The following is a 22,308-nucleotide window of genomic DNA, read 5'->3' as shown; positions in this document are numbered from 1 at the left end:
CTCCCCCCCTTTTTTAATAGTGATGTCCCATTGCCATTTATCATTCAGCAGATCAGCACAATAATCATTAAGATGTTCTCACATAAATGTACGTTGGTCAAGGATTGCAAGAGTTCATTTTTCTACGTGCATAACACCACAGTTACATAGGCTGCTGTTCTTCTAACTCTACTGGAGTATGTACATTATCAATAACTGGAAACAACATATCATGTTAACAAAGAAAAGAGAATGTTTAATCAATTGGGAGAATTGACTGGAATCCCCAAGGAAGCTGCTTTTAATGAAACGGAAATTTATATCAGTTTGAAGCCTTGAAGCACAAGTTTTTCCAACATTCACCAATCTTATCATGAAGAAGACCATACTTCACAAGACAAAGCCAACTATGAAATTCTAAGTATTCATACACAAGATAACCAGAATATAAACAACACAGCATGAAGTAAAAAAAAAAATACCATTTTTAAACAATATTAAAAAGCAATAACAAGTTGAAAGTTTAGATGTCTACAATTATCCCAGCCATTTAGATACTATTAGTTATTTCCAAATTTTAAGTCTAGCTGCATATCTTTGCAACATTAGAAACTTTTTTTTTTTACAGCAAACAAAAATATGGGACTATTAACAAAATGCCTCTGGGTGTCTTCAAATGCACATACACATAAATAAGTCTTTCAACTGTCTGCTAACCACAACTGCTTTCATTTCAATACCTTCCCATGAGTTCATTAAGTCCTCAAAAGTCAGGTGGCTGGGCAGCTTCTTTCTCTCAAAGCTACTCCTACAAGCTACCTCCTTTTTAGAACTCTACATTTCTTGACAGTAACATTGATAAGACATACAAGTTATTCTATTCTAAGCCATCTGCTCTACTATTAAAACTCAAAAGCTTTTAAGGCCAGCTACGTGATGATTTTCCAAATATCTGCACCACTTTTTCTCCCAAAAGCTACAGTAACCCAGTATATTTACCGCTCCCCAACTCCAAATCCCAAAATGGTTAGCCAAAGACTGCAGGCACTTGGTAAACATGCCAACATTAATTAGAGGAAACACTGTATTAGTTGTGCCTGACCTGTGAAACTCAGACCTATCCTTGGATGACTTAGCCATTCCAGTGCATCAGCAGAAAAAACATGCTGGCTCCTGACAACCCATTTTTGACAATTTTTAGACTTTAAATGTAGTACCCATAGCTTAACACCCAACTCTTTCTCCTAGCAGCATACGACTTATCTCTTGACAGCAGGCACTAAAGCAGGCACAAGAAACCCCGAGACAGCTAAAAATTAAAGCTGAAATTCCCATCCCTCACATTGCTTCCCCATTTGGCACACGCGTGACCTTCACAGGAAGACAGAGGCTCGATAAGGTACGTGAGCGGGACCCGGGTACCATCGGTCCTGGCACCCCATCTGGCTGAGGCCCCCGGCTGCCCCGCTCCTACAGCCTCCCCTACGCAGGGTACAGGAAACAAGAAACGATGCAAAACGCCCTCCCCGGGCGCCCAGCTTCCCTAGCGACGCGCACCGGCAAGGGCCGCGCCGCGATGCATCCCCACCCAGCCCCGGGCGCCCAGCGGCGGCTGCCGCCGCTCCCCAGGGCCCGCTCCGCCGCCGCCCCCGCCCCGGCTCCCCCGGCCCCCAGCCACTTACTGAGCTGCCCGGAGCCGGGCTCCCTGCCGCCTGCTCCCCCGAGCACGCCGCCCAGGCCGCCCAGGGCTCCGCCGGCGGGCGGCGTGCCGCTCTGCCGCTCGAAGTTGCCCGGGTTGGAGAAGAAATCGCGGAGCCGGGGCAGCTCCCGGCCGCTCTCCAGCAGCTCCGTGTGCAGCTCCAGCGCCGTCAGCAAGAACTGGTCCCGCAGAAGCTGCGCCGCTATCGCGTCCATCGACACCCGCGGTGGTTCCCCCGCGCCGGGGCCCGCGCCGGCCCCGCCGCCCGCCCCCGCACCGCCGCCGGCATCGCCCGGCGCCGCCGCACGCAAACCGGGCAGCTCCTCGGGGCTGCCCGCGGCTGTCGCCGCCTCCTGCTGCTGCTGCGGGTACGCCGGCCCGCCCGGCTCGTTGCTGCTGCTGCTGCCGCCGCCGCCGGGCCTGGACTCCTCGGGCTCGTCCTCCTCGGAGTCGCTGAGGAAGGGGTTCACGCTGCTGCCCCCGCCCGCCGCCGCCATCTTACCGCCCGACGCGGCGCGACCACTGCCAAGGCGCTGCCTCGGCAAAGCCTGCGCGGAACCGCCACCGCCGCGGCCACTTCTGGTGGGGCCGGGGCCGCTGCCAGCCCACTTGGCTGCTGCGGGCGCTGCCGCCAGCGGCAACAGAGACTGACCTGACCTGACCTGACTGACTTGACTGACTGACTGACTGACTGACTGACCGACCGACCGACGGCCGCCGCCGCCTCCTCAGCCGCCCCCCACCAGCCCCGCTGCCGCTTCCGGATCCCAACTCTCGCGAGAGCTCCCCCGTCCAACCGCCGGCAGCGCCCCGGCGCCCAGACCCTTCCCCTCCAGGCCTCGCGCTCGCGCCCGCCCCCTCCGCGCGGGCGCCGGGCGGCAGCGGGGGGCGGGGCCTGGGGAGCGGGCGGGGCCCCGCCGAGGGGCGTGGCCGGGGAGCGGGAACGGCCGGGCGGAAGCGGAAGCAGAAGCTGTTGGGGCTCGCGGCAGGAGGCGATGAGTGAGTCGTGGCGCGTGCGCACTGAGCGCTTCCCGCGGCGGGGTTGGGGGGCTGCCGCCGGGCCGGTTCCCCGGGGCCGGGGTCCTGCTGCGGGGCTTCCCGAGCTCCGGGTGGCCTCCGGAGAGCTTTGGCTGGCCTGGAGGCCTTGCGGCGGGGGCCCGGCCGGTGGCGTAAGGGCGTTGCTGGGGGGGGTGCGGGGCTCGGCGTCAGAGCCCGGGCCGGGGCGCAGGCCCGAGGCACCCGTCAGCCGCCCCCGTGCCCGAGTTGTGTTGGCCGGGCCAGTGTGGGGCTGCCTGGGGAAGCTGTGAGGAGGAGCTGGAGCTCCTGTGAGGGCCCCCGGGCCGGGCGGGTGCTTGGGCGGCCTGGGCTCCGCGCCCCCGATGGGCGTCAGCCACCGTGCGGCATCAGGTGTGCCTGACGGGCTGAAATGAGGGAGAGCGCAAGTACGGGTTGTGTATCTGGAAGTATGACGCTATCACTCTTCCAAAGATGATGCAAAGCTGTTACCTTGTGCGTTACCTGGCAAGAAATTCGAAGCCAGAGCGTAGCAACAGGTAGCGTTTGGTACTGAAGGAAGTTCAGCTCACTAGAAACGATGCAGAACAGGATCAGCCTTGGTTTCTGTTCTGTTTCTTTGAAAATAACGTCCTGTGCCTGCTAACAGGAGCTCTGTGTTAAGCTGGTTCACTAGGAATTACTTGCTTTACTGAGAGCAAAACTGAGGCTGAAGTCTTGGTAATAAAATTGTAGTGACGTTTTGCAGTGATACCGAGATCTAGAGGCAATATTCAGTACTGTGATTGCAAACTATTCCATTCATATCATGGCAGTATGCTATAAAAGAGTGGTGCTTTCCTTCTGTTTTTAATTTGCATAAATTTTTGTGAATAGCGTAATCAATTTTGCATTCTGTCCTATAATAAACTTTGAATTTTTTTATTGTAAGTAAAGTAAGTAGTGGAGTCTTAACTGGTTGTAGCATAAAGTAAAATGGTGGTATGGTGAAAAATGCTTTAAAATTTGACTCGGGCCACAATAAAAATAAGAACAAAAATATTTCACTGTTGCTGCTCCGGCTGAATTAGGAACCCCTAAAGAAATCTTGTGCTTTTTCCTTTCCTTTCTGGAGGGTTAAAACATGTTCAGTATGAACTTATTAAAAGTTGATAATGCTGGTGTGCGGCCTCTTCCCTTAAAATGGAGGGACTTACTTACTGATGTCCTGTAGCAGCCTCTAGTGGCGATCGGCAATGTTTACATGTGACTTGAAGTTGTTTAAAGGTAGTTCAAACACTGAATTCTGCCTTTCTTTTAAGAGACTCATTTCTGCCGAGTTCTGTGTGCTGTTACAGTAAGAACTGACTTTTTTCGCTCTTCCTAACCTAAAATAATGTAAAAGTATTTGTCTGTTTCTGTACTTAGAAAGAGATTTGTTTCTGTTTGTGAAACTAACTGAAATATTTACAGATGTCACTCAGTTGCCCCAAAATAATTTATGGATGGCTGGTTATAAAGTGAACACAGCTGAAATGTGTATTCCAGAGCTGAAGAACATAGGGAGAAAAATGTACTTTTAGCAATATGCTTAAAACCAGTTTCTTATGGTATACCAAGGGGGTATTATTTTGAGAGACCTGAGAAGAAAACCTGATAAGGAAGGTGTAGCACCTTGGAGGATGTGCAAGGCAGAAAAAGATGCACGAGTTCTGGAAATAAAGCATTATGTAAGTCTACTTGAGGCAGACAGCTACAGATTAATTTTTTCTTAATGTATTTGGTAGTCATTCTGAGAGAGGCAGATTGTTGCTTTGTCTCTTGCTGGAGTTAGTGTTTCCTTCTGATTTTTCAAGGATTCAAGTTCTATATCTGAAGAACACCATACCTAAATACATCTCGGAAGGCTTGATTTCTAAAAATAGGTATGTCAAGCTAAGTATCCAAAATACAAGGGGCTTGTAGAAAAAACATCTTCAGAGTTTTTTGGAGGTGGTGGTGTATAAATAATTTTTTCAGTCTATGCATGTTTTTTCATGAACTTTTAAACTTATGGTTCTTGAGGTGGAAAATAAGTAGAAAAAATTCAGTCTTTGCTTTTACTGTGTTGATTTTGGTAGGAGTGTTAAATCTTGACCTAATGCTTTGAAGTTTAATGAGCTTAAACATATGACCAGTTTCGAGTTCCCTCTGTGCTGTTTGGTGGGGTCATGTGTGTGTAAAGTATGCTTTCTTTCTCTTCTACTCTGGTGCAGTGTCAACTGCTCTCACAGTGAGTGAACGTACAGTTCAAGTCAAGCTATAAGGGGTTTTCCGTTTCAGCTTCTACAGACAAGGTTAATTTCATTTAAAAAGAATAATTGTTGAGTCCATGTTGGGTTTTTCTGTGCTGAATACTTGAAATGTGTGAATTAATGTGTTCTAGTGAGCCCTATAGTGAAGTAGAGTAGCTTTTTTTCGTCTGACTGGGGTCCCAATCAAGGCACAGAGAACAAAATAGTGGAGGCAAATCTGAAGCAAATCTGATTTCTACTTTAAAGTAATGCAGATCTGCGAGTTCTGCCAACTCTTGCTTAAGTCGTCTTCTAAAATTGAGCTACCTGATAGAATCTTTGTCTATGTATGTTTATTTAAGACTAACTTTTACGCCCTTTCAAAAGAAACTTTACGGAAGTTATGATTTTTATGTTTATTTTCAGACCTTAAAAAAATTGAATTTCAGTGCTTTGTAAACTCTCTAACCTGAAAAATATTTTTGTATTCTGCAGGAACTAAATAATGCAAATGTTGAGACTCATAATGTTGGTAGTTTGTGCTTAAAGACCTCTGCCATTTCTCTGAAACTGTCTACCCCTTCCAGTTTTACAGGCATGGTTTTTAACAGGAATAGCTTATATCAGTAGTTAATAGTTACTTGCGTGTTAAGTACAGACATAGCTTTAACCAGAGAAACTGACTTTAGAAAGTGTTTGTTAAATTGGGATTTGAAGTAAAAGTAGGACGGCAGTGTGAAGGGATCCTGGAAATATTTTCAGCCTCACTAAAAATATGATAATGTCCCATGAAGTCAAGACCTGAATTAAACAAACAGAACCCCCAAAATCCCTTTGAATCAAAGTTTGGCTGTGTTTTTCTGCCTCTAAAACTGTTGTTTTGAAGCATTACTGTGAAGAGTGGATATTTGGAAGCCTACCATCAAAAATACAGTGAGCAAACACACTTGGAGCCTAAGGAGTATTCTAGAAAACTTGTTCAAGCTTCGTGGTGTGTATATTATTATGTTTTCATGGGAATGAATAGACAGGAAAAAGTGCTGTTAGAGTTCAGTGAGGAGACATAATTTGGGAATAAAACATATGACCTTTTATGACACCACAAAAACTAGAGTATTGAATTCCTTGGGCTTTGTTCACCCTAGTTGGGAAGATGGAGTGCGTTGTCTGGAAACGTAGGCTGCACAGAAACCTGCTGTAGAGGGTAACAGACCACTCTGTCTAGGACAGTATGCCTTACCATGCCTCACCGTGGTGAAGGACAGTGTAGGTGGCGAAGGGAAACAGTGCACTGAAGTGAAGTATGAAAACCATCATTGTAAAGTCATTCTGGAGTTCTGAGGTCTAAAGGTACTAAATTCGAATTAAAAGCTGCTTTGCCTGAATTTGTTAAGGTGTCTTTTATTGAAGCTTTGTGGAGGTCAAGACAATTAAGGCTTGGCATTGAAAAGGTCTTATTTATTCCCATCACATGGGCCAACTTGCTGAGATGTTGCTATGCTGACTCCATGCTGCTGCTCTGTGCTTTTGAGGGTTGCCTGCTTGACCTTATTCCTCTTCAGTTTAGTATTTGCACAGTTTTGCAGAAATACCCTTACATTTTCTTTATGCAGCCTGCCGTTCTTCAGTCATGTTCAAATATAAGGGGAAAATATGACAAGAGAGATTTGAGTCTGCCTGTGGAGGAGGTCATGCAATAAACTATGGTGTTAATAAAAGGAATACAACTAGTGTGAGATGCAGGCTTCGGAGAGGAAAGTAGGAGTCTGAGGACATACTTTGAAGATGCTGAGTTAGCACTGCTGTTCAGAGGAGATGCAGTCCTGTCCTGGTGCCGACGCAGAGGTTTGTTTTGGGAACTAGACTGGGGAGCTAAACTACAGCAAAATTATCTTTACTCTTCCTTCCTTTTTTTTCCTTGAGGTTATTTTCAGTTGAATCCATTTTCCAGTCTGTTTGACTATACGATTGTACAGATGGCTGTGCCAGCCCAAGGAAGAGGTTTGACATGGGAATAAGTGGGCAGGAGCAGAGGAGGACAGGACGGCTCTCCGCAGCTGTACTGGCTTTGTTTCCCTTGCAGTATTTGTGCCTGTGAAGACCTCTTGGTTTTTTAACTGCTACTCCCATGACGGCTATTTTTGTATAAAATACCTAATAAAATATGTTTGCCTTGCTGGTCTTAAGTATTTTGGAAAACATGCTTTTAATTATAAGCAACTTTCTACAGATGGTAGGGTACAGGTGAATAAGTGCTACACAGAAGTGAATAATAGATGACTTCTGTCATCTCAAAACTAGCTGGTGGTGTCCTCCCTGAGAGCAGATACCAAAATAGGTAGACTTTGCCTTCATGTTCTTGACGTGAAACTGTATTTGGTGCCTGTCTCGTAATAGTAACTGTCATCTCTTTGGAATCTTCTACCTACCAGTGTTGTATCGCTCCCCTCTTTTGCCAGCAGAGAGATCAGGAAGCTCCATTTTGGGGGGAAGACTTAATATGAGAACCGGAGAGATGTTGCCCATCTGTGTTCTCCAGGTTTCTGGGTCTCTGTCTAACAGTTTTCATCTTGCTCTCTGAGCTTTTTTTCCTACGATGAAGCTATTGCCATTTTTTTTGCCAAAAAAGTTTGGGGGGGGGGGAGCTTTAATTTTAAATCAGCAGTGCCCCATATTGCAAAGAGGCAGAATACCGGTTGTTTCCAAGAGTCATTTCCTGGCTCTATTAGAGTCAGTCAGCAGCTGAAAAATAAAGGTGTCTTACAGAAACGAATAGTGGCTTGGCTTTGTCTTGAAAACAAATGTAAGCTCACAGGGTTTCAACAGAGGGTGTTTACACATTGGTATGTCATAAACGATAACGAATGTTAATGACTTGGTTGGTAGAGATTGCTGTAGGAGCAAAAAGAACTTTGTTCTAAAGTCAATGTAAGCGTTTCAGGCTGCAGTAACTGATAATTTGCACGGGTTTTGTGTCTTATGCACACTTAGGAAAATGCTTTCTATGTGAGCACCTTGCAGCTATGGCTGCTAGTGGAAGAGTGGAAGAGGAGGTGACTCCTTTGCATAAAGATTTCTTACTAGACCTCAAAGCATCCTTGGACAAATACTGTGTGTACTGACATCGCTACTTCAGAACTTGAATGCTCTCTTAAAGGTGATGTAAGCCAGCCTTTTGGTGTTCTCCTGCACTTTACAACTTGGCTACTGCAATTTTTTTGAATAGTTTGTTTCACTTGGTGATTGAAGGAATTGGAGATTATTATTGGTGCTTATTTCTTTATGACGCAGCAGCGCTTCCTGACAGCACGTTTTCAGGGTCGGGGGTCCCAGGGCCGGGGTCTGTCGCGGTGCCGGGTCGAGCCCGGGAGCGGTGCAGGACCCTGGAGAGCGCCCGCCTGCCGCGGCGGGGGCGGGGGGCCCCGGTGCCGGTCCCGCTGCCGGTCGGGCGCTGGCCCTCGCTCCCCGCTGCGCTCGCAGGTTGCTCTTCTGGACTGTGCTCGTCGGTGAATTGTGTCGTATAATGCAGCTCCGATCTGGACTGCTTTCCTTGTGTATGTTCACCTCAGGTTTTAAATGAGTTTTTGTTCCCGGTGGGAAACCTAACTTACCTCTCTCTGTGTCGACTTTGCTGTGAACTGAAGTTTGGTAGGTAAAGATATATAAAATACCAATTATGCTAGCCAGTTGAATAGTATTCAGTTACATATTCAACTGGCTAGCATAATTAAGTAGTACTTTTGAACTAAAAAGCTCCAAAGTGCTCTTTTTAAAAAAGATGCTTTTGAAAGGGTGGGAACCTACAAATTGATTATTTGACTTATGTATGCCTTTTATTGAAAGTATTACTGTGTGCTTAGAAGGTTGTCTTGTAGTCCTTTTTTTGCTTCAAACTGAAGCCATTGGCAAATTGGCATTCAGAGGCTTATGTGCAAGATTCAACAGATGTGGCTTGTTACTATTTGACATAATTCTTGTTTATTTGTAATGGTTAATATTGGTAAGAAAATGTGACTTAATAAAAGACAAATAACTTCTGTCAGCTTTTTTAAACCTTCCTTATTCATTCCAGCTTCTCTGGGACATATGTTAAGCACTGTTTTTTTGTTTTTTGTTTATGAAAGAGTGTTTTCTTCTCTGTGTGTATACAGACTACACTTGCAAGCTCGTTTTGCAAAGCTCAGTGCAGCTGAAAGTTGTTCTTTTTCCATCCTTTCCCCGGTGTGCTCTACATTGATATTTGTTGTATGACTTTAAAGAGTTTGATCTTTGTCCCTTTTATTGCTAAAGGGAAGAACTGTTCTGCTTGTATTGGTGCATGTGCTTTATGGCATAGTTTTATTGCAAATCTCTAAAAATATCTCAGGGGGCCTTCAGCCTTGGTTTGTCAGGGAGGGCTCCAATGAGACAGCAAGACTGCTGTGGCAAGCTGTCTTCCATGCGCTTGCGTTCTCTTAAGTGCCACTTGTCCCTTGACCGTAGGAGCCGTGGAAGTTGATGGGCTGGATTCTGTTAGACACTCTCAGGCTGACGTTCTTTCCCCAAACATATCCCATGAAACTTGTAATATGAAAAATCTGTCTACCAGCTCTCCAAACAAGGCAAGAAAAAACAGCGACAGAAAAAAGAATCCTTATTTTTTGCAAGAATAGAGAAATCTGAGTAAGGCAAGACACTCTTGGCAGCACAAAAAGAACTAAACAGTCCATATTGCAATGAAAATATGATGTTAAGCTGTAGAACAGTGGTGCTCAAAGAAGACTTGCTGATAGAGTATTGCTGAATGACTCAGAAGTCAAGGAATATCCAAGAGGATTTGCAAACACATCCTCAAAACAGGCATAGGCCCCTCAAATGCTGTTGCCCAGTGAAACAGCTGATTCACAGCAAAACCACTCAGGTTTTATTGTTGTTGGGTTTTGCTTTTTCCGAGTTCTGAGTTCCTAGCTGCCTGCATACTGAGCAGATGTAATGCTGAATTTCTACTCTTTGGTTTTTCTCCACTTGGCTAACAAGTGTTACCAAAGGGTGATGCTCCTGTTTTCTGTTTCGTGCCTCAAATCAGCCATTGTTTCTTAAGGAAGTACCCTTGTTCTCTTTGTCAATGCCATCGTATTGTCAGTGTTGTTCTCAAGTATGTTTTTGTGCCTGGGAGACTTGTGGATACAATTTCCCACGTTTACAGGGTAATTCAGAGAAAAATTGCATAGGCTGACATTGGATAACTGATTTGCAGTACGTTCAAGTATTAGGACACTTGAAGTTTTATTGACGCCTTGCAAGCCATAGTCAACTTTCTCCTTGAAAAGTTTTGGCAAAAGAGACTTTTATAGGCAGGCAGAGTAATTTTGTTTATCAAGTAATGTTAAAAAGAAAATTAAATATTCTTTGAGCTCTTTGCCTCGGGTTTGGATATGCTTTACTGAACCACATTTAAAATTTAAAACAGATGTCATTTGTTATTATAATCCGTAAAATGCTCAGTGAAGATGTTGAACAGAAAATAATGTTAAATAGGTGGTTTGAATTACAAAAGCCACTTCAGTGCAAGAGCAGGTGGAAATACTGTAGTTGTAGTTTCATTGTCTGGCAGAGCATGTTATGCCTCAATAGAGAAAGAAAATGAAATTTTGGAAGGGAGGAAAAGGGACTTTATCGTTTTCCCACTTCTATTCATAGTATGATTATATGAAGTCAAGATGAAGATTTTGGGTTTCCTATGTTTAAGTAGCATGTAAAGATATGAGAGAGAGTTACTCTGAGACTGGCTGGTAAGTCTGTTGTATAAATTAATTTGTGCAGTCAATAGGTGTAAGTGCTGTGACAGCAGGAATGACTTGATTGCATTTCTTGACTAGCATAACTCTTTAAAAATCTAAGTTAGTAAAAATATAGCGTAGGGACTGCTAGTACCATCTTAGATGATGTATAACTGCCATACCATGCAAAATACTGTCAGTTAGACCACACACTTTGCTCCCCTGCCCTAAGCAAAAGGATCATTTTTTATGTACAGACAAATTGTACAGTCACCACTTTGACAGTTTAAATTACAAAATACACAACAGGGTTCAGTTGAAAAATGTATTAGTCAGCCAGAAACATAGGAGACATTCCTGTCTATTTCTTTTTTATGTAAAAGATACTTACCAAGGCCATAGCTGCTTATTGAAAATGCATTTCCAATGGATTTTCTTCATCTTAACCAACAGACTTGACAGTATTAGTGAAGCATGATCCCTCAAAAAGAAATGACTAATGTATCTTGAGCTCCCTGTTTTGACACTTTATTATCCTTAAAAAAAATATTTCTGCCAATGGGGCATATTCCGTGTAGTATTTTGTGTATGTTTTATTGCATATTTGAAGAAAGAAGAATATAAAAGGAAAATGTTACATTTCTCAAAGAACTGTATTGTATTGCGGTACAAGTACGGTTTTCTTTGCCTTATAAATAATGCTGAGAGATTATAACTTCACAGGAATGCAGCTTAGATGTAGATTACTTTGGGAAAATGGGGGCTGCACTTAATTATGTCAGCCTTTCTGTTGAGTGCTGAGGGACCTGATCCAGCTTGGGACTGTGGATGTAGCTTCTGTGGCATGAGTCAAAAAAAGGAAAAAAAAAAAAAAAAAAAAGTCTTGTCAGAAAGTTGTGGATCAACTTGAAAAGAGGGAAAAGCTCATGTGAAATAAACTGCCTGCTTCTTGTCTCTGATGGTTGGGCTTAGGTGGCTCCTTGCAGCTGTCTTGCTCCCCTGCCACCGACACAGTCTGGGTGTTTTAGTCCTTGCACTGACATGACTGTTGGTGAGGAACTCGCAGCTAATAGCAGGATTTTTTTTGTATTTTTTTGATAGGTGCAAGTACAAAGAAAGAGAGGGTCTCTTCATCCCATCTGCCACCAGTTGGGAGCTGAACTTTCTCTCTCAGGATTCTGAGAAGGAAAAAAACCAAACAAAGACCCAAACATCAAAAAACCAAACATCCCAACCAAAAAACCCTTCTCTAATCTGTGTGAATCACTTTATTCTGGAAAAATAGTTCATTGCGCTTAGGAGGTCCTTGCTGCTTTTCTTTCTTTAATCTCCTAGACTTTAAGAAAGGTGTCCACTGGTTCTGCCTTGTTGTCTCTCAGAACGATTGCTCCCCTGCATCTGCTCGCTCTCTTCTCTGCTCATGTGCATGGATGGGATGACTCACACAACTGGAGTGCTGCAATGGATGGCTACAAGCTCTTTAGAAGGGACAGGCAAGGAAGGAGAGGTGGTGGGGTGGCCTTGTACGTTAGAGAGTGTTTTGATTGTCTAGAGCTCAACAAAGGTAATGATAAGGTTGAGTGCTTATGGGTAAAGATCAGAGGGAAGGCTAACAAGGCGGATATCCTGGTGGGAGTCTGTTACAGACCACCCAACCAGGATGAGGAAACAGACGAAGTATTCTACAAGCAGCTGGCTAAAGTCTCACAATCTCCAGCCCTTGTTCTTGTGAGACACTTCAACTTACCAGATCTCTGCTGGAAATACAACACAGCAGAGAGGAAGCAGTCTCAGAGGTTCCTGGAGTGTGTGGGAGATAACTTCCTTACGCAGCCAACCAGGGGAGATGCCCCGCTGGACCTGCTGTTTACGAACAGAGAGGGCCTGGTGGGCGACGTGGTGGTCGGAGGTTGTCTTGGGCTCAGTGACCACGATATGATAGAGTTTTCAATTCTTGGAGAAGTAAGGAGCGGGGTCAGCAAAACCGCTACCCTGAACTTTAGAAAGGCGGACTTTGGATTGTTTAGGAGTCTGGTTGAGAGAGTCCCTTGGGAGGCAGTCCTGAAGGGCAAAGGAGTCCAGGAAGGCTGGATGTTATTCAAGAAAGAAGTCTCAAAGGCACAGGAGCAGGCCGTCCCCATGTGCCATAAGTCGAGCAGGCGGGGGAGAAGACCGGCCTTGCTGAACAGAGAGCTTTGGCTGCAACTCAGGGGAAAAAAGGAGAGCTTACCGCCTTTGGAAGAAGGGGCAGGTGACTCGGGAGGATTGCAAGGATGTTGTGAGGTTATGCAGGGAGAAGATTAGAAAGGCAAAGGCACAGCTAGAACTTAAACTGGCCATGCCCGTTAAAGATAAATGTTTTTACAAATATATCAGTGACAAAAGGAGGGCCAGGGAGAATCTCCCTCCTTTGTTGGATGCAGAGGGAAACTTTGCCATGAAGGATGAGGAAGAGGCTGAGGTACTTAATGCCTTCTTTGCCTCAGTCTTTAATAGTCAGACTGGTCATCCTCGGGGTTTTCAGGACCCTGAGCTGGGAGATGGAGATAGGATGCAGAATGAAGCCCCAGTTGTTGAAGAATTGGCAGTCACTGATCTGCTCCTCTACCTGAATGCTCACAAGTCCATGGGGCCAGATGGGATCCACCTGAGGATACTGAGGGAGCTGGCAGAGGAGCTTGGCAAGCCACTCTCCATCATTTATCAGCAGTCCTGGTCAACTGGGGAGGTCCAAGATGACTGGAAGTTAGCAAATGTGATGCCCCTCTACAAGAAGGGTCGGAAGGAGGACGTGGGGAACTACAGGCCTGTCAGCCTGACCTCGGTGCCAGGGAAAGGTTATGGAGCAGGTCATCTTGAGTGCCATTACGCGGCACATGTGGGACAACCAGGGGATCAGGCTCAGCCAGCATGGGTTTATGAAAGCGAGGTCCTGCTTGACCAACCTGATCTCCTTCTGTGACAAGGTGACCTGCTTAGTGGATGAGGGGAAGGCTGTGGATGTTGTCTACTTGGACTTTAGTAAGGCCTTTGACACTGCCTCCCACAGCATTCTCCTGGAGAAGCTGGCTGCTCATGGCTTGGATGGGTGCCCTCTACGCTGGGTTAAAAACTGGCTGGACGGCCGAGCCCAGAGAGTGGTGGTGAATGGAGTCAAATCCAGGTGGCGGCTGGTCACGAGTGGTGTTCCCCAGGGCTCAGTGTTGGGGCTGGTCCTGTTCCATATCTTCATTGATGATCTGGATGAGGGGATCGAGTGCACCCTCAGTAAGTTTGCTGATGACACCAAGTTGGGTGGGAGTGTCGATCTGCTGGAGGGTAGGAAGGCCCTACAGAGGGACCTGGACAGGCTGGATCGTTGGGCCGGGGCCAACTGTATAAGGTTCAACAAAGCTCTGAAGCCTACTGAAGCCCCCAGCATAGCCGGGGCAGTGCTAATTTTCTACTTGCTCTGTTCATGTGGACAACTTGTATTTAACAGGCAGTGAGGAGCTTGCTGAATCTTTGGTACCTTTCTGTTAAGGATCCGAAAAGGGTCTTTAAGAACCCATGCCAGCTTTGCGTTGTTGGCTCCAAATTGTTTGAACAAAAAAATACCTTATTGGGATAGTTTAAATTCTAACATACTGGAGGTTGGACAGTATCATTATTGGCTCTGTATTTAGTTTAGGCAGTGCTGACAGGAGAAAAAATATAGAAACAAATGAATCTGAGTCTGATACATAGTTTACTAGTTGGGCTGAGTCTGTAGAGGAGGTGAATTGGGTGTCTGAACTGTATAATAACAAATGATGTGTTTGGATGGACAGTAAGAAATGGCATGTGGCCAATAGGTTGCAACATGCTCCTCTGTTATCTACAAGACTAGAAGCTTCTTTCTCTCCTCTTGGTGTGATAGGCAATGGCTTAACAGAATTAAGTTGAATAATGCAGTCATGTTTTGGGCAAAGCTCGTGTTTTGCTTTGTGAAAGTAAGGACCGTGGGAGGTAGTGCACTAAGTCACTTGCTAAGGGATTGCCTGTGAAAGTATCAGAGGACACAAAAATGCTGAAGTATCCTTGGCTTAAGTTTTCTTGACAGAAAGATGTATGATATATTTTCAAGTGACAGTTTGTTTATCCACTTTTTGGATGGCCAGGCACCTGAGGGCAGAGACATTTTTGCACTAGTAATAAATACTTAGATCTGGCTCCTTGTCCTCCAAAGTGAGAAGGGGTGTGTGCGTTTAATACATTTTTATTTTTCTTCCCTTGACAGGCTGTGGCTTTTTCTTATAAGCTAGTGCTTAATCCACTTTTTTCCTTTTATCCTTGTTATTTCTTCCTTTTAGCATGTCTTGCAAAGTTTCTGCCTTGAACCGTCAAGCACCAGGCTCTACAGAGAAATTTGCTCATGATGACCTCTGTAACAGAGGGAGGAGGAGAAAAGTAGAATACTTTTTTTCCTTTGTGTGGTGTCCCATAGAACCTGGATTTCATTTCTGTATCTCACGTGAGATACAGAGAAATAATATATAGATAAGCACGTTTCCTGCTAGGGCGGGTGCATACACAGTGCTAGCTGTGCTTTCTCTGTGCCTAGAAAGCATGAGAGTCGACACTAGATTTGAGGGATGTCTGAGCACCCAAATTTTACTGGGTTAGCTGCTCTCTCCTCCTCCCAGCTAGAAAAGCATGCCAGAAGACTGCTGGGCACCGAGGAGTTTGACACTGATGCTTTCATTTGCAGCTCCTCCTGATGCCGACAGGCCTGTCAGGACACCTATGAGATCCTGTTCAGCTTTTGGTTCCCACATTGGACCGGCAGGTTCAGACTGGCTTTTGAACCACCCTGTCAAACGGTGATGCAAAAGCACAAAGGCGGAAGAAAAAGAGGAGTGGAAGAGATCTCTGTATGGCAGAGGACTCAGATGAGTGAAGATCTGTGCATTTTCAAATTTAGAGGTGCTGTCAACTAGTTCCAGCTGTTCCTGCACTGGTTGTGTGGAGGCTATGTTGACTGCTAAGTGACATCCCTCCTTGGACTTGCAGTCCAAGACCTTGCATTGCATCTTTCAGAACACCAACTGATGATTCCGCTCCTCTTGGAAATGGGTGGGGGGAAAAAAGGTGTAATGCTAGAGCATATCAGAGGCAGAAAAAAACCAGATGTCCCAGGAGACCTACACAGGTTTTTCCACAAATCTCATTTTTCCTAAATCTCCTTTTTCTGACTCACGAAGATTGTGTCCAGATCTTGTAAGGAAAAGGATATTTTCAAGATAAATGTTTAGGTTTTCCTCTCCATATTGATGGCCTCTCATGCAAGAATGCAATGGAGGAGTATCCAATTTATACTTGAAGCGAGAGGTACTCATCTTTTTCTTCTGTTCATGCCACAAATGCTGCAATTATACAGCACAAATATTGCTCAGCATTAATCCTTTTCTGTGGAGGTCCATTCACAAATCCTAGACCTCCCTCTGTCTTTTACCTTCACTTTCTTCCTTGATGGTTTACCTTTCATGGTTCAGTGATCCATGGTAAATCAACTTTTAATAGTAGGGTTCCGGGGGATGGATGGCTGCTCCAAGAAGAGATGGTTTTTCTCTGTTGTTTTGGCATTCATTGAACTACTGACTCTTCATATCAAGTACCTAGAAATGCATGGACAAAATTATCTTGTTCCACAGCAGAATGAAAGGTGGTAGCCCATCCTAGATTTAAGAAGCTTAAATACCTGCAAATGTGAATTCAGGTGACTTTTGCATTTCCAATTAGGGAAGAGGGTTATCCTCTGATTTTCAGGACATATATTCTAACAGTTGAAATCCAAAAGTTTGCAATTAAATATCAGTGTTGATAGTGAAATGCTGGTGGTCTGGCCTTGTCAGCTCTGTCGGCCTTAACTTAGATTGTAGCTGGGGTGACTGACCCTCATTTTTCTTACCAGTGTAGATGCACACTGAAGAAGACTTCTGAATGGTACCTCTGATGCTCTTTTTGATTTCTTTGACTTCCTGTCTTGCTCGCTTTTTTTAGTTAAAAAACTGTGTGAAGTACCAGTTGGTAGCAATTCAGCCAGGAAATGAACCAGTATCAGCCAAGGCCTGTTTCTGCACAGCAATGGATCACTTAGACAAGCTCTTTCTCAAATGCAAACTATTTTTTATACGCAAAGGGGCCATTTCAGCCTATTGTTCAACTGGCTTCCACTCGTGTCTGTCCTAGGCCGTGGTACTTGCAAGTTCAGAGGGGCCTAGTGAAGGCGTTTCTTTGACAGGGAATACTTCATTAATATCTCTCTCTGTTTGTTTCCAGATGCAAGTATTTCTCAGGTCTCTGATACATAATTTTGCAATTCAGTGAATATGAATGACTAAATATGTTATCTTGGTTACTGTTTTACCTGCAGTAGGGTGGCTCAGAACCTGGTCCGTACGTATGGTGGTTACAGTGTCTGTCACAGGCAGCGTGCCTGGGGGATCCATCTGGCTGTCTTCAGTCTCTAAGAAAAGCTCTCTGGAAATTAACTTGCCCATTTTCATTCATGTTGCCATACCTTTTAGGCAAACAAATGTTTCCCCATCATGGGTGAGAACAGAAAGTTAACTCTGCATTCAAGGACCCAAACCTTGCCCTTTCCCTGAGCATCGTCTCCCTTTGAGAGGACTAATGTGCACAATCTCATTGCTCTGCATTGTCAGATCTCTCCCGCCTGCCCTGCTCAGCTGTTAGAGAACAGGATCTCTGCAAGAAATGTCATCCATGTGCCTGCTTACTTTTCTTTTGCCCTTCTCAATAGTCAAATATGTATCAGTATTGCGGGCTGAGAAGAAATGGGGGTGTACTCCAAGTGGCGTAGCATGTGTTGAGACGAGCTGACACTGAGATGGGGGTGGGCCTGTGGAAAGTTGGGTCCAAAAATTCCTGGTCTTGGGTGTTTGTCCTAGGGGGTGGAATTGGGTACTTTGGTTTGGAAGTCCCAGAGAAACCCAGGCAGTGATAAAGAACTTCCTTTTCCATTGAAAAACAGTTACTGGAAATGTTTTGTTCTTCCATGATACTTTGAATGTTTTGAAGAGGATGGATTTCATAAATCGGCTGTCCTAAATGAACTTTAGGCATTTTGGGCTGGCAATGACCAAGTTTAGTTGTAACTTGTTGAAAAGGTGTAGAATGTCACTGGTGCCTCTCTAGGATTGCTGCTGACTGTATTTAAACTTTGTTCTTTGAGTTGGAGCCTTCTCTAACCACAGCCGAGTGCTCGTTTGCAACATCTCGCCCAATGGCTTAGTAGTTTGAAAGCAAGACTGCTGTTAGGAGAGGGCACCAGGTGCCATTCTGGCATTCAGCTGAGATGCAGTTAGGAGTTTTCCAAACACTTTATACCTGTGGGAACGTATTTGTAAGCCTGAGGATAGGATGCTCTTCACAACGTTGTCACAGTGATGATGCACAAAGTCATGCATTAAAGGAGCAATGTGGGCTAAGCTAGAGGCAGAAGGAGCAGCTATGAGGGACATGGCAGAAGCAGGTGCTCTGGGAGCTGCCTGTCTTGAAATCATCTGATGGTGATGAGCAGTTGGATATGTTGTGACCAGCTGAATAGTCTAGTGTAATGTAGTCAAACTGTGGTTGCAAAAGAAAGTATCTGTTTTGTTTTGTTTTTAATTAATTCTGTAGATCACTATAGTCTAAGACAGCATTAAATTTGAATTGTCTTGATTGTACTCTTTTTGCTGCAAGCAAGGGCTCAGGCCTGGGGAGAGTTAAAGCAAAGAGAAATAGCTAGTGCTGAAAACAGATTAGGTTACTAATACTGTAGTTAGAAGAATTTAGAATATGTTAAGCTGTAGAATTGTAGCACTGGGAGTATACAACAGCAAGTATCTGATTGAAGTAACTGCTTTGTTTAGTAGGGTGTTTAGTCTCATCAGTTTAAGGCATGAATAGTTTGGATTCTCTTATCAAGCACAACTACATCAAAAGAAAAAGCCCTATGGAAAATAAAACTGATTGAATAAAATGAGATCTGGCATTCAGCTTAATGGTATCTCTGTGACTGTGGTTTCATGTATTTAAATTCATGCAGGAACCCTGAGTACTTAAAAATGAAAAATAAACAAACTGATGTTTACAAATATTCCAAGTCTCACTTGGAATCTCACTTGTAGAAATAGAAGCATGTAAGTTTCTGATTAATGAAAAGTTTTTGTTTGATCACTTAAGCTTGACTACTAAGTGTCTATTTGAAATGTTGTGTTTAGTTATCTCCATCTTGTTATGTGGTTTTCTCGCCAAATTTCTAAAATGAGAAATTACTATATTAATGTTTCTTATTAGGATCGGAGTTGTTGCATCTGTGTTTTAGTAGGGAAAATGGGTGGATTTGGAAGTTATGGTTAAGTTGCATGCAGGTCTGAATTTTCTTTGGATTAGTAAGTAATAACATATATTAACTTTCAAGTCTTTTTTTTTTTTAGCATGTGTGGTTTTTTTCCTCTGGTTTTCCTCGCCTTTTAAAATTTTTATTTTAAAACCATCTTTCAGGGTTTTGATCAGAGTTAAGGTTACATGGTAGTAAAGCCTTTTTTTTTATTTTATAAGAATAATAGTATTACCCTGTGGTGGCTGTCTGTGTCTGTCCAGCTACTGGAATTCTGTAAGTAACAAGATAAACTTATATATTGTCTGTAAGTAACAAGATAAACTTATATATTGTCATTTAGAAGCACTAACTAGGTTCTGAAACAGAGAGTTTCTTTTAGAGATAGGTGTGTATTTACGTAGGTAACGGAATATCTGAACCTTCCAGGCTGCTAGGAACATGTTTCTAAATTGGTGAGTGGAGGTGTTGTTTTGTTAAGGTTGATAATTAGCTAATATTTAAATAACTAAGCAGGCTGGACAGCACTAATAGTACGTTGTCAAAACTAAGCCTCCTTCAGGCTCAGATCCCACACTTAACTGAGTCAGTATACATATTTGTGTTGCCTTCAGTGGGCATCATATGAACCCCTCAGTACACATGGCAGACATGTACATTTCCAGTGTACCTGTTTTTAAGCATATTTGTATCCCTAACCTGACTTCAGAGGATGACAGGGCAGAAAAAACATTCAAAAAGGAAATATCATTATCCATGGAACCTAATCCTTCAGCTGCTGTGCTTTTGTCACCTGTTTTAGAAAAGGAATAGTGTTCTGCACTCAGCAGAGCATCCTTGTTCCTTTAAAAGAAGTTTTGTGCTTCCAGGCAGAATATAAGGAGCCCAGAATTGATAGTAAAATCAGAAAAAGCAACTTCGGATGGATGTTTGCTATAGGAAGGCTTTCCTACCTGTTTCTGGCTTGCATTTGCCTGACCAGACCTCACACTGTCATGCAATCAGCCGGTAGAGGGTAGTATGTTCATGGAGACATTGCATTGTCGGAGTCTTCTGTCACTGATGTAGGTAACAAAAAACTGCTGAATATCGAACAATTGGCTTGATTCAATGGTCTTTTGAAGCCATCTGATACCCCACTAAACACCAGAGATGAGTTGCTGAGACATAATGACTGTCTGAAATTCTGAACTAGTCTGCAGTGACTTTTGACCAGAACTTCTGGGGAAAAACTTGTTGGGAGCAGAGATTGATTAGGGATCCTGGGTAATGACTGTGGTTATGGTACCACATGGTCTCATCTGCTTAACTTTATTTTTCTCATTCCCTTTCAGTGTTGGACTTTGCCTTGCCAGCCCGCTGTTGCCATGCGTATACCGGTCTTCATACTCGCTGGTCTCCTTGTGCATTGTGTGTTCTTGGTCTCCATTTTTGACATCTACTTCAGCTCTCCCCTGGTTCATGGTATGACTCCTCAGCAGACTCCACTGCCACCTCCAGCAAAACGTCTCGTACTCTTTGTTGCTGATGGTCTGCGGGCAGATTCGCTGTATGAATTGAACAGCAACGATACGCCCCAAGCACCTTACCTGCGGTAAGTCCGTCTGAAAATGCTACTGATCCAGTAGATTTAGCTTCTGGAGGCAGCTCTATAATGTTGAAAAGAGAACAAGAGGAATGACAGCAACTGTGATGGCTTGGGTACTGCCATCCCTCTGCCTTTGAAGTAACAAACTTTGCAGAGTTACGCTCTGCAGAAATGCATGAATTTGAGTTGGTGTCCCTTGTTGTCAGTAAAGCTGCTAAACCACGAACAGAGTATCTTGAGTCAGTGTTGTCCTCTGAAAACTACAGCTAGCCAGTAACTGAGAGGAGTGTGAACTTTCTTCATTCACATTAGCATGGTATCAGTTCTGAAAGCCTAACAGTCATTAATTTAAACTGCTTCCTGGATGTTCAGTTTAGTAGTAGTAGTTCATTAACGTGCTTGTCTTCTAATTCTAAGCTACTGATGAAGCTTTTTAAGGAGTGATTAAAAAAGATGGCCTGAATGGATGTAACAGCAGGCTGCCACTTCCTATTTGTTCCACCCTTCCTGCATGCATGACCCTGCTGCCTCCCTTGTGCTCTCTAGTGTGTGTCTGATTGCTTAATGGAGTGATTTGGTTTAAGATTGTGAAAAACTAATCCTGTCAAAAAAGAGTGTTAGAAGTCATATCTTGAGTGCTTAAAACTAATGTTCACCAACCTTCCCTGTTCCCTTATATCAAGATAATTATTTGGTCATAAGACAATTTCTTAGACTAAAAAAAGTAGACAGTATTAAATAAGACTGCTTTTCTGTAATAGCACTGGTCTGGCTTGAATATCAGAGCAAACCTTAATAATCAATCATCTGAAGCTGTTAGGGCCTTTGCAGTCAGCTACAGCAATCTGAGGAGCCCTTGCTACAGCACTTGGCAGCTTATATGGGATTACTTGTACCTGCTTCTCCTGTTGGTAGTGCTTTTGTAAGGTACTGTCTGCCACATCAGTGTGAGTTTTTCATGTCGTCTTTTAGCAGTGGACTTCACACTTCCTCCAGAGCAGTTTCTTCTCTTAGCAGTAAAACTGTTGGTCTTTTGCACCATCACAACATGTGAATGCCATAATGGCCCCATCACTAGGAGTGGTGGTGGGTAGTGGCTAGGAAAGAGTTACAACGGACATCTTTGCCATTAAGTGGTTTGAGTTTTCCAATTTCGGCCATTCAGCATTATCATGCCTATCTAGAAATAAAAAGTTAAACCATGTATTTAGCTTGTTCAGTACTGGGAAGTTTGCACTTTAGCTGTCTCTACCTTGTTTGTGGAGTTACGGACTTTCTATTTCAAAATCTATAGAAGTAAAACGTTTTCACCTTCACTGAAAGTACCTGGGTGAATGGAGGGGAAGAACTGCCTTGTAACAAGCAAAGATGCTGGTAGGCCACTGACTGGAATAAAATGCCAGTGGAGGTTTGAAGTGCCATCTGTATTTCTCTCGTTGTCTCTCATTCTTTATGTAAATACGTGTGTGTGAGCATGTGTATGTGAGAGATGATGAAAAGAAAAAAAACACGTGGCATGTTGTGCCTTCTGAAGGGTGGAGGGCCAGGCAATCCAGAGCATATCTTCACCTCTATTACATATGCTACTACAATTTCGAAGCAAGAGGCTCGGTGTTTTGTCACCGAACCTTTGAGCTACACAACTTCCA

General features: G+C 44.1%; 2 protein-coding genes across 12 annotated transcripts in view; one reads left to right on the top strand and one right to left on the bottom strand.

Annotated features, from left to right (window-relative positions):
* The window catches only part of RELCH (RAB11 binding and LisH domain, coiled-coil and HEAT repeat containing), an 85,324-nt gene extending 82,793 nt beyond the window's left edge, over window positions 1-2,531 (bottom strand). For all 6 annotated transcript variants that reach the window (XM_082328485.1, XM_082328486.1, XM_082328487.1 and 3 more), the window contains exon 1: window positions 1,662-2,531. In XM_082328485.1, coding sequence (XP_082184611.1) covers window positions 1,662-2,175 — 514 coding nt within the window. In that variant the 5' untranslated portion in view covers window positions 2,176-2,531. The remainder of the gene's footprint in view (window positions 1-1,661) is intronic.
* A 79-nt stretch (window positions 2,532-2,610) lies between these two features.
* Window positions 2,611-22,308, top strand: part of PIGN (phosphatidylinositol glycan anchor biosynthesis class N) — a 111,377-nt gene continuing 91,679 nt past the window's right edge. For 2 of the 6 annotated variants that reach the window (XM_082320808.1, XM_082320809.1), the window contains exons 1-3: window positions 3,127-3,231; window positions 19,293-19,347; window positions 20,406-20,665. In XM_082320808.1, coding sequence (XP_082176934.1) covers window positions 3,167-3,231; window positions 19,293-19,347; window positions 20,406-20,665 — 380 coding nt within the window. In that variant the 5' untranslated portion in view covers window positions 3,127-3,166. Of the gene's footprint in view, window positions 2,678-3,124; window positions 3,232-19,292; window positions 19,348-20,405; window positions 20,666-22,308 lie in introns of those variants that run through there. The other 4 variants (XM_082320806.1, XM_082320805.1, XM_082320807.1 and 1 more) reach the window with 4 other exon arrangements.

This window comes from Platalea leucorodia (genome assembly GCF_965183815.1).
Source record: "Platalea leucorodia genome assembly, chromosome: 1".
Taxonomy (NCBI): Eukaryota; Metazoa; Chordata; class Aves; order Pelecaniformes; family Threskiornithidae; genus Platalea; species Platalea leucorodia.
The sequence above is the reverse complement of the archived record's forward strand: the minus strand, read 5'-3'. Positions and strand labels throughout refer to the sequence as shown.